We start from the raw sequence: 17,710 nt of genomic DNA, 5'->3' as shown, positions 1-17,710 counted from the left end.
ACCATCCTCACAACAGGGCAAGTCAAAACACCCCCTACGTCTAACAGACAGCATCCTAAGAAAGGGGAGGGCGGCCTCATTTTGAGGGTCCAAGAATCCTGCAGCATTAAGAAGCCTGTTGGTACTTAATTTATCATGCTTTAAAATACATGTGAGGATAGACTTTTTCTGTATAGGGCAGCAGACACATCAGACCTTCCATTCCGGAAACAGCAGCCCCTCTAGTACAGTAACAATTAATCATACTGGGGATGCTGCCATTTGTTTGCTTGTAGGTGAGCATGATGTAGCTTTTTGTCCATCTGTTTTTGCAACAGCCCTTAGAAGTCAGATAACTGAAAAAATTCTCTGCTCTTGTGAATAAAAAATAATGAAAAGAGTTCATTTTTTTCCTCTAGCTGATATTCCACTGACTAAACAGATGCTGTGAGAGCATAACAACAGCAGTACTGGGTCAGAACAGAGGTCTGCCTAGTCCAATATCCTGTCTTCAGCAGTGTTTGCAAGTCAGTAACTTGTGCTGAAATTCCTCGTGGAGACAACTGAGATACCTAGGAATACTTGTGAATCAGGGATGGATCTTGCTTAAGGAGAACAGCAGTTACGTTCAACAGACCAAACCAGTGAGTGAGCTATGGCAGGGCAGGTGAGCAGAGTCAAAGAGACAGACCCAATGACATGATGCTTGACTTCTCTCTCTCTCTGTGCTTTTTTAAGAATCAAAATCTCACAGGAAAGAAAAAGACCCCAAGATTTTGGCATCTATGACCACAGAAACAGGAAACATGGAATCTGGGCAAAACCTGAAACAAAGTTCAACGGAGTCTAAAAGCCTACATTTTCTAGCCAAGGATTAGGCATAGATGCACAAAGTTCTAAACTACAGTCAGGCTGTACCATAAATGGTTAAGAAGTCAGGTACTGAAACACCCTATCAATGTCCATTCCAGGAAAGAAGTAGAGGACCTGAATTAGGATGTTACTGCAACCCAAAGGTATATGCTTGTCTGTCAGCAATGGCTGAGCCTCCCATGGTCTGAGGAGCCACAGCCAATGGATTACTGAGAAAGTTATTAGTGCTGATTATAGAATTGCTGTCCTTCAACTATCCTATTCAACGGTCCTTCAAGAGGAAGAAAAGAATAGATGGTGATGATTGTAAAGTATGTATAGGTATAGAAAATGGTGGTAAATCCCCCACTCTACATATTCTTGTGTACAATGACATAACATGATTAGCAATTAACCCTCTTAACCATGAGTCAAATGACATCCTAAGTTTCAAAGCACTGGGCTTGAACCTCTGAAGTCTTCTGGAAGCAAAGGAGGAGAAAGATTTAAGGCCTGGAAAGACCTCTATGTAGTAGATAACCCAAAAGGAACTCTGCCCTCTCTAGAGGGTCTCTCATTAGGAAGAGGTTGGCTTGATCATGTGAATGGGTCCTTGCTCAAGTCAGACACTGTTAGAATAAACCCAAAGATAAATTTGGGGAATGAGGTCTAAGTGGATTGAGTCTGAAGCTTCCCCTCCCCACCCCATTACTGTAAGGGCTGCCTATAAACTAGGCTAGCAGAAAATGTGGAGAGGAAAAGATGGAGTGCACACTCCCAACGGGAACAGATTCCATTACTGACCTGAAAGTCTCAGGTTGACTGTTCCCAGAGGTCAAGGTGAAGGACATCATGCAGGGAGGTTCTGACTGTGGGGAAAAGCGCCTGCACTCTATGAAGCTTCTGGCTGTGGGGAAAAGCGCCTGCACTCTATGAAGCTGAGTGAAGATGAATCAGCTGTGGAACAAAGAAGTGGCAAGACCTTCCTAGCTCACTGAGTACGAGACACAGCTATTGCAGACAGATCAGATAATCCTGCTCACAAACTAATTAGAATCCATCTTAAAGCTAACATAGTGTTGGTAAAAAGCATACTCTTGTGAGAAGGGAGAGCAGGAGTTGGGTCAATTTCAAACCATTAAGACTGGTTTTGCACAGGTTACTTTTGTTCTTGGACAAGCTGTCTACAAAGAGTGCTGGAGAGACGGCAGGGATGATAGCTGCAGCATGGCTGTGCTGCTCGTTGGTACAGCTGAAGGGTGGAAGGTCTCAAGTCAAACAAGAAGTTCTCTTGTGCTTAGCAAGAAACAGATGAATGCTGGGGAAGGCATCCTTGGAGCCCTGAAAGATGAGATCTCTCTTGGTGTGCTGTCTACTGCTGCCCCAAAAGGCCCTGCCTCAGCTGGAAGCTAGTGCATCACTGCTGCCAAATCTCCCAATGCTTTTCTGGAACTCTCTCTTGTTCCTTTCCTCCCCTTTGTCCTTGTCCTCCTTGGGCTAAAAGGAAAGAAAAGGAAAAGAGTTAGGGACAGAAGAAGCTGGGCATGAATGCTGAAGCACAAAGCCTGTGCTTTTAGAGAGAAGGGGACAATTGAGCGAGAGGGGAAAAAAAAAAGAAAAGAAAGGCACACAAAACAGTGGAGGTAAGGATGGACTGCTATCAAAACCAAGGCTCTACCAACAGAGCCATTTTGCCTAGTTGTTTCCTGGTAGATGGCATATCTTCATGCAGACAATCTGAAGTGGGGAAAGAAAGTCGCAGACTATATGGTCAGCATACACACTGAAAAGCATCAAAAATAGCCTGATGCCTGGAAGGCACAATTTCAGAGGTGTAGGTGTGCTTGTGCTGTTGAGGAAAACTATACTGCTAATCCTTCCTCATTAGAGTTGATGGGAAAGTGATGTTGTTTACTCAAAACAGGCAGAATAAACTATACATGCATTATAGGCCTTTAATACACTTCAAAACAATCTCAGGATTGAGACTGCTGAAGTTAATTAGAAAGATTTTTCACAGCACAAGGGTCATGCCTTCTTGCTTTCTGCCTATTTGCCCCAATGCTCATTTCAATGGCTTTTTTCCAATAATCAAGAAATCAAAATTCTTTTGTTCGTCTGTGCAGAATATGCACCAGACGACTGCAGAGAAGCGATAAAGAAAGACGGATGCAAATTTGACCATTTTCCTCGGCATTTAGAAGAGACATCAAATCTCACCAAATACATTTTAGAATTCCAACAGTAAGATACTCATTACTTTTTCTACGTTCCCTCTCCCACAGTGCTAATGAATTTAGTTCAGATACTTAATGTAACTATTAATTTAGATAATCAATACTGGGGGATTTTCTTGAATTTGAAGCCCTGAGAATAGGATATGCAACACTGAAATTAGGTTTACCTCTGCTAAAGAACAGAATACATTTCAGGAAATAAGCTATAAAAATAAAATAACTAGGCCACCAAATTAAGATCAACTTATAAAAGGTCTTTAACAACATTCAGAACCATGCATTTAGTCTTTTAAAAAATAATTCTCTATTTTAGGCGTAACAGATCCTGAAATATGTCCATTTTTAATATCTTGTAATATTTAAGTCTCTGCATTCTATTGAAGGTACCACAGCATTATTTACAGACAAAGAGTTAATAACAGAAAATTAAAGTATGCTCTGCATTTCATCTGATTTAAAGAAATAATTTTCCTTTTCCAGACCTAAAATATAGTATTTCAGACTTCTGCACTTCTTGAGCTTCTTCTACATACTTGATCACTGTTTCTTCACTGCATTTTGACCACTAAAATAAACAGAGAAACAATCCCCAACCTCCCCTAAACAATCTCCACGCAAATTTCCTATATTTATTGAAATAATCATTACTAGTCCAATCTACAAGTCAGCTCATGAAAAAACTGAGATAATTCATTTAATTTGGGATTACTTTCCAGATAAATGGTCTTCAGCAGAGTACTCAATCGTTGTTGAAATGGAAAACATTTAGGCAGCAGACTAAATCTCATGTCTTCAAAGAAGGCCCATGCATAAAAATTAAAACATTGCTTCTTAAGGGAGTCACTATAAAGCAAATTCCAGAATTATATTCACTTTATAAATGGTGAACACCATAGTATATGAATTTCTTCTATTCTGAAGGAATATGGTCTACCACTGGTGCAAAGCAACTGGTTTAATAACTGACCAGTGATCAGCAACCAGTTAATACTGCTTCACAAAGAATTTTTATATAGATACATACATATATACATATTTTTCTATATATATACACATATACATATATATATATACACAAAAAAACATCTTCTAAGTCAACAATAGAATCAACCACTTCTACAAGGTATTTTTCTCCTAAACCCTGTTATTAGGTGGGCTTATGCCATGAGGCACGAGTGTTTACATACTTTCTAAACAGTTTACAAATCTTATCTAACGTAATCCCTACATTCTATAATCCTGTTTGATGTATTTTATGTGGGCAAAACTGCTGGAACCACTAATATCTCAAAACTCACAATCAGTGAATAGGACATCAAATTGTAAAAGTAGTTTATGTCCAGATTAGCGTTTCAATCACTTAGGATCAGGTAATTTAATGCTGGGTTTCACAGTGAGCTATATTTATCTGCATATAGGTCATATATCTTTTTCCTTCAGTAGTAAACACTTAGAGTATATTCTTTTAAAAAATTCCTAGAGAAAAATGAACATAAAGTGCTGATAGCCTTTGTATGTGAAATTTTCAGAGAATTCACATTCAATCTGCAGTTTCTAAACATAAATAACTGTGATGTATTTCCCGTGAATGAAAATAAATATTTTTCCTCATGACAAAGAAGCACAATTTTACTAATATCTCAGCAATTTCCAGCCTGGGTCTTTCAAATGCAGACTTAACCATACAAGTGCTTTCTATTGTCATGAACAGTATTACCAAAAGGCCTCTTTCCTACAGTTAAACTTAGTTAAACCATTAATCCTGGTTTTGCTTTGTATCTTTACAGTGTGATTTTGGCTTTGTTTTCTGAGCTTTCAGATTCCCTTCTTGATTCCAAGATGGTCCACATGTCCCTCTACTCTATCGGGTAGCAAAACCTCCCAATTAAAATACTTAAAGCTTCACTGTTGCCTGCAGCAGACAATGGGGCAATATGAGAAGATGTTGGTTTACTAGAAAAAGTTTAAACAGTGTTTTCTTGCTATTGTGCACTTGCTACGAGATTCAAATGCTTCCCTCCTGGAGAAGCCTTATTGTAAGGCAACATCATTATACCTGGCTTCCTCCCTTCCATCTTTCTGCAGGTTCACTGTCACAGTGCAGAACGCCAATAAACGGCTTCTGATCCTGAGGATACAGACCCGCTCCAGCTGTGGCTTTCAGAAATAGTTATCGATTCTAGATGCTGAAATTCAGACTCCTTAAATGCGCCCCAAATTTTAGGAAGCTCCAAATATCCAATCTCTGTACTGAACATCTCATCACCAGCTCAGTGCCAGAAATGGAAAACAAAGAACAAAACAAAAACCCCCAAACCCACCATTCACTATCTACTCGTGGTTAAGTAAAATCTTGGTCATTGCTTTTTATAGCAGTACCTTTTTGGTATTTGCTGGTAAGCCAATAGTTATACAGGAAGCTAGAGAGAATTATATTTTACACGGAGGGGCAGATGGTCCTACCTTAACCCTAGCATGGAAATACTTCTGGTCCAGAACCGATTCACATCCGGCTTGCTGGGAGCATGGGCAGAGCATCCCCCATTGCAGGTTCGGAATTTAATGGTACGAATGGTAAAAGTGAGCACATTAAATACTGCTCACAAAGATTTTTCCTGCACTCTCTCATAATGCCGCACTATTTCTGATTCTGCCATTTTGTTAGCTTTTGTTTCTTGGATCAAATGATTAAAGATACAAAGAGGAAGGACCTGATAATCCATAACTTCTAGGCAGGACTACAGATAATACTGCCAATACTTTCTTCCCTCCTAGCATGTGACAACACATAGATGCTAATGCTTTGAGTCAGTGGTTCATCCAGACCTCCTTTTCACTGGAATCATCTATGTTTATATTATGCTTATAATGCCATCTTCAGTTCTGAACTGCAATCTTAATCTAAGGCTGTATCGGTCCCATTATAGTTACCTGAAATGATAAATTACAGATATAAATCTTTGCACATTAATCTTAAAGGAATTTCAAATTCAAAAGGAACGATTTAAAATAGGGCTGTTTTTTGGGCAGAGGAGCAATGAAGTTCCTGATTATGCATGTAAAGAACCTCAGATTGCATCACGCGGCAGGAATATGCAAACACTGTCATATGTTAAGTGATGCACAGAAATCCTGTTTCAATAAATATTCTGCTTCACAATGTGCCCGGATCATTTTAAGATAAGAAAGATTATCTGAGACCCAAAGATTTGAGATACCGAGCATCTGAAGATTAAGAGACACAAATTTCTGCGTAGATTACAGAGACACAAAAATATAATTCTTAAGAGCTCAGTTCAGGCCACCAAGTCAGTTTAAAAAAATTAAAAACAAACACCCCCATGCCACCCCCAAATTAAGTCAACAAGGACAACTCACTTGGCCAGCAGCAATTACAATGTCTCTCACAGACACTCTGCTGACTGGACCTTTTGTTTTCAAAACACGGGACAAAACGAATTCAGTGTTTCTTCTCTTAAAATTCTCTGATGAATTCAAGTCCTTCCCTTCTCCTGGTTAAGTCAATAAGAGATTTATCACTAGCTTTTTTGGGACAGAATAAATAACAGCCTGCATCTGTAATGCTACGTAGTTTAACCTCACTTACAAGCACCGGGCCTCACATCCATCTAAAGCTGTAGTCTTCCTCTGTAAAGTCATGTCCTGTCATCTTACGCTCTTCTGAAGTGTTTATGCCATTTAGTTTTTTTAAATCAAGTTCCTTCTTCTCATTTTTTGAAAGCAGCTGATTAAACCTGAGCAACTGGGTTGTTGGACGAAATATGCTGTAGCTATGAAATGGTACAGCAGGGACCAGTTTCACTGTTAATTTAAAATGCTAGAATTAATTAGGTAGTGTAAATGAAGAATTTAATAAGCACACTTTACAACCACAAGTTCTGCTTTTATTAAACACCCCTGCCAAATGAAGGCAAGTATTTTCAGTCACTCTGTTTTTCCTTGTCTCATTCCCTTAAAATTTCTGCAATCAAAAAACATTTTTTCTATTGCAGCCCCTCCCCCATAATTAAAATGTATGCCCGAGTTCTATCTTCTCTTTCAAGTCATTAGCATCTTTTAAAAATGCTGCTGTATATCCTGCCTGTTCTGAGAAGCTACCAAACAAAACCGAAGTTTACAATTTTGGTTTTGAATACCAAATTAAAGGCTGTCTTAGAAGCTGTCATTCCTATTCAACTCAGTACGGTGTACTACCAAATTAGCATTTTTTAGTATAGGAATATGCTTGCTTAAACATGTGTCTTTCCAAAGCGAGGGGTAACATCACGAATCAATTTTCTTTAAAAAAAACAAAAAACAAAAAACAAAAACCAACCCCTCCTCCAAACCTACTACTGTTCTAAAAGATGTGCAAAAACACTTGGAGCAGATGATTATTGTTGATATAGTAACTGTTTAATCCATTTTAAAAATAATGATAAAACAGTCCAGATCATAAATTCTTCTACAGGGATCTTGCATGTTTAACAGACTTTGTTTAGCTCCGAACTCCTTGGAAAAAGTATTTTTGGAGACTAAACATTATTTCACAAGATCTGTGCACTTCCTAACAGGACAGGGGAAACTGAATCTTTTATATGAACCAAGTGAATCCATCTAGCCTCAGAAATGCATTTGAGATTTTTTTAACATGGTTTTGCCAGGCTAACTATTTTACATGCTCATTTGGCATATTACCTTATTTTTTTTTTTTTTAAACCAACTTCTCTTTGCAGATAACTTTCTAATTTGGTTTCCTTGTTTTACCTAATGTTTTTATCTTATCAGGAGAAAGGAGAAACCAACTTATTGTCTATGAAGACTCATATTTTTAATGGAAAGTGCAGTAGTGCTTGTTTAAACACATACTACAACAGAGTACACTCAGCTGAGATTTATTAAAAGTGCGCAGAAGTTTGGAACCAAAACAATGAAAAATCCAAAAGCAGACAGAAAACAAACCAAATTATTTCTGACGTCCCCACCTGTTCAGCAAGAATGTCTAAAGAATTTACCATTTATTCTGCAATACAGCTTCAATGTCAAAAAAAAAATCACATTGAATCTTAATGATAAAAAAAGCAAATAATCCCTGAAAAGATGGTTGTTCCTACAAGAGCTTACTGGCTTAAAAAAACAAGAAAGCAAAAACCAAAAACAAAAAAAAAAAAGCCAAACCCCACAGTGTAAAACCACACACACAAGATGATTAGCTATGACCTCAGTACATTTCCGTTTGCTAAGAATGTGCTAAGAACCTTTAAAAAGTATTCACTGGTTCTGGCTAAGGACTGCATTTAACTCATGTAACTCCAAATTTAATGTGAGGCATGGAAACGTATCCTAAGAGTTAGCAATGATCCAGAATACCTTGATAACACTCCTGAAGCCTTAGAAGATTTTAAATTCTGTTTTCAAAAATGGTACAGAGACTTTGAATAGCAATTCGATTTTACTGAGAATTTGCTGCTTATGTACCTGTATCTCTTAAAAACAACATGTAGGCTCCTAAGTCATTTGGGGCCGATGTTCTCAAAGCATCTGTGTAATTTTTTAAAAGAACAGTTGCTATGAAGCATTTTATTGATCAGATTTACGCACTTGATATGGAAAAAAAAATGCATAGGCAGAAAATTACCCAAGAACATGTCAAAGATCATATAGCTAATTTCTCGCCTCCTCAAATACAGGGACAAAAGCCTTGAGATAGAATGAAACAAAGAGAATACTGTTTATAACAGATGAAGTAATGGTCTTCCTTCCAAAGGCTGCCAACTCTCTATAAAAACAACATGCACGATATCTAAAATTTTGAGATTATATTTCAAGGAAACCACCACAAATTTGAGGTGTACAGGAAGCCAAAAAACCCCATTTCTGAGACATGGAACCTATCAAGATCAAAATTCAAGCTAGGTACTCGAGACTCCTGCAGACTCTGATTTAAAAGCTATCTTAGTTATTCAGTTCTGTTTAAACTAACTGAAGTAACCTGTAATTTAATTTCTCAAGATTTTCAGACTGAAAAGAAAAACAGCAGTCTGCAGCTGACTGTTTGGTAGCAGATATCAAGGGAGGTATGTCACACTGGAACACTGGGCCAGCTATGCTTACAAAAGCAGAGGACTTCAGTTCTTCTGATGAAGATTTCTGGGGTTAGAGGAGGGTATGAGTGATTTGTCTTTTTTTTTTTTTTAAGGTAAAAATAAATTAATAGATAATAAAAATCCATTTTTCAATCTTTTTTATTTCATACCTCGGAAGCTGTGTCCAAATCAGAAGATACACTGAAATAGACACATCGTAGTCAATGTGCAAAAGAAAATTCAGCTGAACTACACTTCCGGGGACTTGAACTGCCCTGGGACTTCGGCCATTTATTATGCACCTCATGTTCAACTTCAACATTGCTACATGTGAGGTAGCAAATAAAAAAAAAAGGAAACACTGCATGTTTAAAAGCACTATATAGATTATCCTAATGTTGCCAACACAATGGCTGTCAAGCTGTTACAGAAGTAGGTACAAAGATTTATATTTTAAATTCCTCATTTTTACATAGCGTCTCTTCACAGAACGCACACCCAGGATGCCAAGAGTGCATCTGATAGAAAAGACAGCTCCTGTTTTGGAACCCCTTCCTTCCCAAGACTGCTGCACTGTGCTAAACATAACAACACTGGTGATGCACAAAACAGCAGTGAAATTTTAGCTGTTCCCCACCTACAGTGCGAGTAGACACACAACCTATAAAACTAACCTATAAAACAAGCTATAAAAACTGATTGTTCATCCCACTGTCTTCTTTTTCATTCTGTGCATCAGTGAATTCCTAGCTACAGAGGCAAGGATACAGAGTAGGCTAGGTATATCTGTCTCTCTCCACACCTCCTTTAGCACTGGTGCAGACATGTATCTCTCCTTTTTGAGGTATCATCTCTAACGGGAGTATTTCCTTATTTTGAAGGCACAGTTCTATCAGCAAGTGCCACACTGTGACGTAAAGGATCACGGCAAAATAAAGAGTTTTCAGGGAACAAAGCTAAAATCATTAGCCAATAACTACAAATGTCTGAATGAAATTTGTATCAGTGGCTCCTGACCACAGACCATTGCTGCTCCAGAAAGCCATGGTAAATAAACTGTGATGGGCATGCAGAATCACCTTGATTTTGAAGTGTTGTTTATAGTCAAAAATTTGATGAAGGTATGGTAGATTTCAAAAGTAGTAGTCTGTATTAAGAGTGGTCAGTTAGCTCATGCAATTTAGGCTATCCTCCTACAAATAACTCAGTGTTAAATACAAAAAAAAGGAATGATTAGGAAAGGGATGTCATCATCTGAGCTCTATTATAAGAAGCTGCATACCAAATGTGTTACACACACATGCAGACTGGTAATGTTCGTTCTTCCCCTAAGATCTGTATGTAGGCTGAAAGACAAGCGGCTCCTCCCACAGCTGTTCTAGATCTAATGTGTATCGCTGAAAACTAAAGATTTACCATCAGAAGCTTATCACGGTATTTGTGGTATTTCCCATGCTAGGCACCTACAATATGAGCACAAAGGTTTACTTGTCCCTAAACGTAAACTGACCTGATGTATGTAAAAGCTAACAATATGCAAGAGCTTACCTGTAATTTTGTCTCTCACGAGTTTGCAGGATTCTATTTCACCAATGCTCCCAAAGAGACTCCTGAACTCCTCCTGTGTCATATTCTGCGGTAAGTAGTTGACTATGAGGTTGGTTTTGCTGTCATCTGTAGCAGCCCCCGTCTGCATAGGGGAAGGGCAGTTTCTACTGTTGCTGGAGGGTCCATTGGTTGTATTGGAAGTAGGGCCATTCGACACCTGAGGCTCCATGGTGCTAATTATCTAAATAAACATAAAAGAGAAGGAAAAAAAAAAAGCCTGAAGTTTCATAGATACAATTGCTATTTTTAAAGATACTTACAATCAAATGAGTAGGTAGCATTCATGGCCAATTTAGATACTTCAACAAAAAAAACCCGGCTTGATTCCTCTGTTATTGTTGCAAAGTAGGTCATGCTAGTCTTTGGCTGTGAGCATATACGAAGATGCAGTTTAAAAAAAAAATAAAAAAAAAACCTTCTTTTTTTGTTAATGCGAAGCTGATTTCTGCTTTCATCACACAACCATTTTCACAAATGTATATTTAAACCACATAAATTTAATTATAATTTAAGGTAATAATCATAATTAAAATTACAGTTCCATTAAAACAGATGAAGTAAGTGTATGGCTCTATATGAAAAGGTAAAATATTTTACCTATTTAATAACTGTATCACAGAGTGCAATGACAACAACATTAACCAGGCACAGTCAATCTGCAAAGTGTTGTCATTTGGATTGCCTTAAATTAATAAACTCACGGTGTCCCAAGACATACCACTTACTGGTTCCAGCAATGATGACCTATATTCTCCAGTTATATTCTTCACTAATGCACTGACACCTCTTTAAATAATAAAGCCCTGGATTTGCAAACTTCAGAGATACAAAGATCTTCAGGTATTTACTAGAATCAAAAAGATTTAATTGTAGAATGGCTTATCAGGCATAGGTGCAGACTGGAATTTTAAGAAGTGGTTCTCCCTTGAAATGTGAAACTCTAATTGTCACAGAACAGATTCAAACAGACTTTTAAAAAATGTCACACCCAGTTTAGCAAGGTGCATGCATGACAGTCACCCCATTGCTGCCAGCACAACTAAGCATGCAAGTAAACCTGTCTGCATGTTTATCTGCAGGATATGGACTGAAGGATGCAAGTTTTCATCTGAAAACTGCACAAATTTAGACAAAGAAAGTATAAAACCCTGGGTATTTCAGACCTTTCCTATATAGGTATTTGCCTTGACAACTGCTTCTGGCTTCACTGCCACTAGCGCTGACAAGGGAAGGGCAACTGGGAGAAACTGAAGCAATGCAAATGGCAGCTTTTGCAGCCTACTGCAGAGCTCGCGATGGTGCAGCTGCACCGATAGCCGTTCTCCAAGATCATCCCGAGGATGGGCACAGTCCTCCTCAATGAAAGACTGCAACGGAGTCAGGCACACAGAGCGCTGTCAGGGACAAGAGACTCTTACTGCGCATGACACGGAAATACATCGGGGACAAATTCGGAGAAGAATTAAAGGACTAAGATACCACACAGCCTGAACCTTGTGTTCATCTGATCCTGTAATTATTATAATTACTCCAGACTTAATTTGCTCTCGTTTTTAAAGCCAGGGAGGTATATATTGTGACAAACTATGCTTGTTTTTTTATGCGCTTCCCCCCCCTCCATGGAATTACAACCCCCTTCCCCCCCAACAAGAGAGTTGGTTTTAAATTAATTGTATCAGGGTGGTTAAGTCTTTAAATGGCTTTTATTTTGGTCAATTCTATTTTTTTTTTAAATTGAAGTGTTTCAGTGTTGGCTTTGATGCTTCACATGTGAAATAAACCTCCTTTTTAATCAATGGAAATAAGAGTTCTGGGTTATTACTACTTTTTGATTATCAAGCCCATAATAGCTACTTGGTTTAACAATTTTCAAATAAAAAGAAACCTTGCTACCCTGTGTTTAACAGGAAGGCCTTTCAAATACGAAGCATAATTCTTCTGAAACTAAATTTCACAAAGACAGTAACCACTTGATCAGCACATCCAAATCAGAATCCTATTGCCAATTTTATCTATCATGTGACACCAAATACTGCTGGGATATTCGGTGAAGTCTTATCAACCACCTTCCTTGTGCAGGACATTCACTGTATCCAGTGTTAACCATATTTCCTTTTTTAAACTACTAATTTCCTACATATATATGTTTTTACTCATACATGTTACTACATGCTTCAGATGCTACTAAATCCATTTGGCTCAAAAGTCCAGCTAGAAAACAATCTTTTGATCTCTGCAGCTCTGTAACCTTATAGCAAATACTTACCGCAACTCTAAGCTTTGCTATTAGCCTACCGCAGGTATAGGGATCTTTCACCCTAAGGATAACGTGCATTCTGGGAGGCATGGCTCAACTGATCCTACGTACTGTATCTGCACAACTGCACCAACTTGAATGAAAATAAAAAAAAAAATCCAGTTCAGGTTTTCGCTATGCAGTCCTTATGCTGATAAAACCTTAAATTGCCCCTGAAACTAAGGAAAATAATGGAGGCCACTAACATGTAAGACCAGAGCTTCCACTGGACTGAGCAATATTAACACAGTCATCATCTTTTGGTGAAAGGTGATTATTTCCTACACTGTTAGTGAACTTTCACCATTGCTCCATTTCTCTGTACTAACTTGCACACTTCTTATTCCAGCAGGGACAGCATTAATGCTCTTGCGTATTTTCATTTAAAATCATACAGTTCAAACCCTATCCTTCTAGCCAGCAAATAATTAACAATTAACATGATAGAGTGGGAAGATGAGAGTAATGCAGCTGATGCAGCTTACTGTAACTTTCTGTGGGTATTTAAACCATATAACCTATCCTTCTTAATATAAAGAGCCACAAAGGCAAACTGCTTTTTTAGGGACTGATCCCAGCCTTCAAAAAATCATCAGGAATACCACCAGCCGTTTCGTTTACTGCAAAACAGGACCTCGGCACAATACACCGAGAAAGGCACATCAGCTATTTTTAGCAACAGACACAAAAGCTATGTATAGTTTCCCACAATAAACAATAACCCCGGATCTTTTAAAATCTATAAGAGATGACAAAATTCAAAACTGGTTGGTGCCCTACTTAGGTGTTGTGCAAACTCCTTTTAGTTGCATTTTCAGCATGCCTTCCTTCCACATCAAGCAAATAAACACAATTCAGCTACGATATTTAGCAAATCCAGAGCACAAGAATAAGCTGCTCTATAACAATCTGTTCTTGAGCAAATAGATTTCCTCCTATAAAATTTCTCATCAAAACATCTTGGCATAAACTACTGCTGCACCGGGTGCCAGTTTTTTTTTCCAGTTGCTCTCACTCACTTCAAATTAAGTTTTCCTGATTTTTCCATAGTGCAAAGGGAAATCAAGACACTCACTTGCCCTTTAAATTATTACAAAGTTGGGGGTTACTAATAATTGCTTTGCTATGTAAAGAATGAGATAATAGATACAGAAAAATGCTGAGAATCTTAAGAATTACCAGAAACATTTATCATAAAACATTAGAGATATCGTGATTTTTTTCACTGCATAATTTTAAGCCTCTGTGCACCGAGTTATTTCTGTGTAAAAGCAGGTAAGCACCAGAGCATGCATTCAAAGTTCGTAGGGGCACGAAGGAGTAATGCTTATTTTAGACATACACAGTGATTCACAAAATTAGTAAAGACTTAAACTATTAATACTAACAAAAAAGTATGTTCCCAGTTCTCCTTTTCAGACACTTTTTGTTCTCTCCCCCTACACATCTAAAACTCAAATACACTGTTAAGAGTTCAATGTGCATGTAGTAAGACATTTACAGTTGATGACTTTTTAATATTAAGAAGTTGATTCCACATCAGTCAGCACATTACATAACTACATTATTTATTCAAAGAACGGATTTCAACATGCAACTCACCATTTCTTCTATTCAGAACACTAAGATTTAAATTTCCAATTCAATACCTGTACCACAGTGTGACTATTTTTGGAAAGGCCACTATGGTTTCCTGGGCACACGGTTTACTTTCATTATGTTTTAATTACTGGTAATTACATTATTTTTATTATTTCACAAAAAAGCACCTTTGTTATTAAGTAGAATACTTACTGAGATGCAATTCATTTCCATGGAAGCATTAAAGAAGGCTATAATCTCTCTTTAACTCGTTTAGGGCTCGTTTGGATATTAGCAAAATAAACGTAGAAAAAATCCAACAGTCCCTTAAACCCAACAGTAGATTAAAGAAAAAAAAAAAGAAAGAAATCCATAAAATACACTACAGTCCCTTAAACATTAGCATTACACCTCTACGCATGCAATTTAAAATTTGCAACATCTTTATGCTTTTGTAGACTTTCTCTAATCTAATTTAGGCAGCTATCTGCTCCTGGAATATTACATTGCAAAAGCCATGTGCCATGACATTTGTGTATGAGGTTTTGTTTTGGTTTTTTTTGGAACAACTTTCCAGACTTCCAGTACTGCAACATTATTATCCATACACAAATTAACAGTATCTTTAAAGAAAAATAAATTGCAGTAACTATTTATAGACATCAATAATTTAGACATGTTTAATTAATTTGAATATTCTATCTTTAAACTGTTTAAAAAACAAAACAAAACCCCACTATCTGCAACTTAAACAGAATTTGAAGAATGCAATTTTGTAAATTAAGCAAAGGCAACCGGTATGACAAATTCTGTATATATTTGATCAGACAGCTGCTTTTAAAAATTGCTTCTTGGTGCATTACTTTTCTCTGTATGGTAACGTATCAGCAAAGTACAAGGTATTTTAGTTTGACAGATTTCACAAGAAAATGCTTCACTGTTTTGGAAGACAACGTAAGCTTTGCCAGCGCTTTGCAAAACAAGGCTAATCAAAATGCTTGGTATAACCCCTCCTACAAAACATCGGCAACAAATATCTATTATAGAGACTCCTACTTCTGAAACATTACTTGGAATGTATTTCTCTATCAAATCTACATATACATTTTTCCAATTAATTTAATTAATTTCAATTTATTCCTGCTGAAATATTAGCTCCAGCAATAATGCAAAGAATACCTGTATGTATAAATAAAACTATTACAATGCTTAAACAAACCACAGAAACTGACATTAATCTTCAGTTGTTATTACAGTAAATATGTTACATCCATCTACCATTGCAAAGCACAGTTAATGAATCATTTAGAAAACTACCCACAGACTGATTAAGATGGTCTTATCTTCCTATTGCATGCATAAACAATAGCCAATGGCTCAATAAATGTAAATATACATGTTTTATATTTACAAAATTTGTTCTTAGTAGTCTGAAGTAAGGTCTGCATGCTGAACTGAAAAACTGTCACATATGTACACTGAAAACCAGCATATATTCAGCAAATAATTCCTTTAATTCTTGTTATCTGTTACGTGTATGCCGTTGTCCATTTTCCACAGGTGAAAATAAATGAATCTGATATATATGACAGAAAATACAGTAATGCTTAAGAATCTCAAAAATAAGTATTATTTATAGGCGATGAAGAGAAGTGTTTTTAAATGTACCATAAGCATTCCTGAGAAACCAAAACCCGAATGAAATGCTAAGGACTACAGAGCATTCATGTGGACAGCTCATCCGGAGGCCTCAGAAGTCAGGAGCGTTATCTGTGCAGGATAAGCTCCTCACAGCACCTAAATGCCAGGAAAAATGATCGCAGTAAATTACGCCTTATGAAGAATTCATGAGGTCTAATTTTATATTATTTCTAAATGTTCATTAATGAACAAACTCAGAACATTCTCCCTTAAAAAGGAATTTAGATAAATAATGCAAAGATCATACTTTATCTAAAAAAGCTCTTTAATTAGCATTGCAAGTTGTTTGCTTTTACGTGTGAAAACAAATGGTGCCATGGCAGAGGTCCCATAGCCATCTTCTGAATAATGATGACAAAAGGAAAAACAAACAAAACCTCTCAAAATAAATGTAGATTCACATAGGTTTTCTTTCTGTATTGGGAAACAGGTTTTGACTCCCAGGGTCTCTGTTCTTCTGAATGCAAGGAAGTCAGCAAGGCTTAAGTCAGAGTCCCACAAGAACTTCTCTACAGGTCAAAAAAGAAGAAGAAAAAGAAGAAAAAAAAAAAGCCCAATTTACAGGAGCTGCCTGAAAAAAAATCTAGCCATAGGCCTCTCGTCTGTTAATACATACGTGAATAGTCACGTCAAAGGCAAAAGACAGATCCATAGGTATAAAGTAGAACATACAAATATATTTTCAAGATCAGGTCTCAGCCCTGGACCAGCAAATGTACCCCCCCCACACACCTTTAATGTACAGCCAGGAGCAGAGCTGTTTACTTCAATGGGCTTAAGTACATCTCTGCATTTTTGTAGGATAAGATAAAGGATTGTAAAACGATCAGGACAGATCATGTCTTCCTCCCACAGGAGAGCGTTAATAAGGAGTAATTATAAGTATTTGGTGATTCAAAAACATAATTCTAGCACGAGTTGGAAATAGGCACACCCGAACCTTGCATACATACCATGTGCACTTCTTGCAAAACTGACCTTAGTGAGAGGCAAATGATGCTGTGTGCAGCTCCAACACACATTTCCTTCTCTATAACACAACTGTCAAATGTCACTGTCAATTACATTTTTATTAAAGCTTATGTACTGCGCAACGAGACTTTGCTATTATTTACCTAATAAATACATCATGAACATGAAATAAAGGAGGGAAAGGAAGCTTTTGAGCAAATCTGCCTGGAGGCAAATCCAATATCCCAGAAATGAATCATTATCTAACCCTGCATATTTTGACATACTCCCCACTCACATACAGTTTTACACGCTCTTTTTCCCCTCCCTTCCAGTGAAAGTCGTATTTAATATTTTAAATATAGATAGAGCTGAAAATCTCAACTCAGAGAGCACATGAAGCTAGCAGTCACTGTGAC

General features: G+C 37.3%; 1 protein-coding gene across 6 annotated transcripts in view; it reads right to left on the bottom strand.

The window, feature by feature from the left end:
• Window positions 1–17,710, bottom strand: part of ELAVL4 (ELAV like RNA binding protein 4) — a 67,539-nt gene that overhangs the window by 33,618 nt on the left and 16,211 nt on the right. For all 6 annotated transcript variants that reach the window (XM_026112561.2, XM_026112559.2, XM_026112560.2 and 3 more), the window contains exon 2: window positions 10,703–10,943. In XM_026112561.2, coding sequence (XP_025968346.1) covers window positions 10,703–10,943 — 241 coding nt within the window. The remainder of the gene's footprint in view (window positions 1–10,702; window positions 10,944–17,710) is intronic.

The sequence above is a fragment of the Dromaius novaehollandiae genome, chromosome 8 (genome assembly GCF_036370855.1).
Source record: "Dromaius novaehollandiae isolate bDroNov1 chromosome 8, bDroNov1.hap1, whole genome shotgun sequence".
In the NCBI taxonomy this organism is placed as follows: Eukaryota; Metazoa; Chordata; class Aves; order Casuariiformes; family Dromaiidae; genus Dromaius; species Dromaius novaehollandiae.
This window is presented reverse-complemented; position numbering and strand designations above follow the sequence as displayed.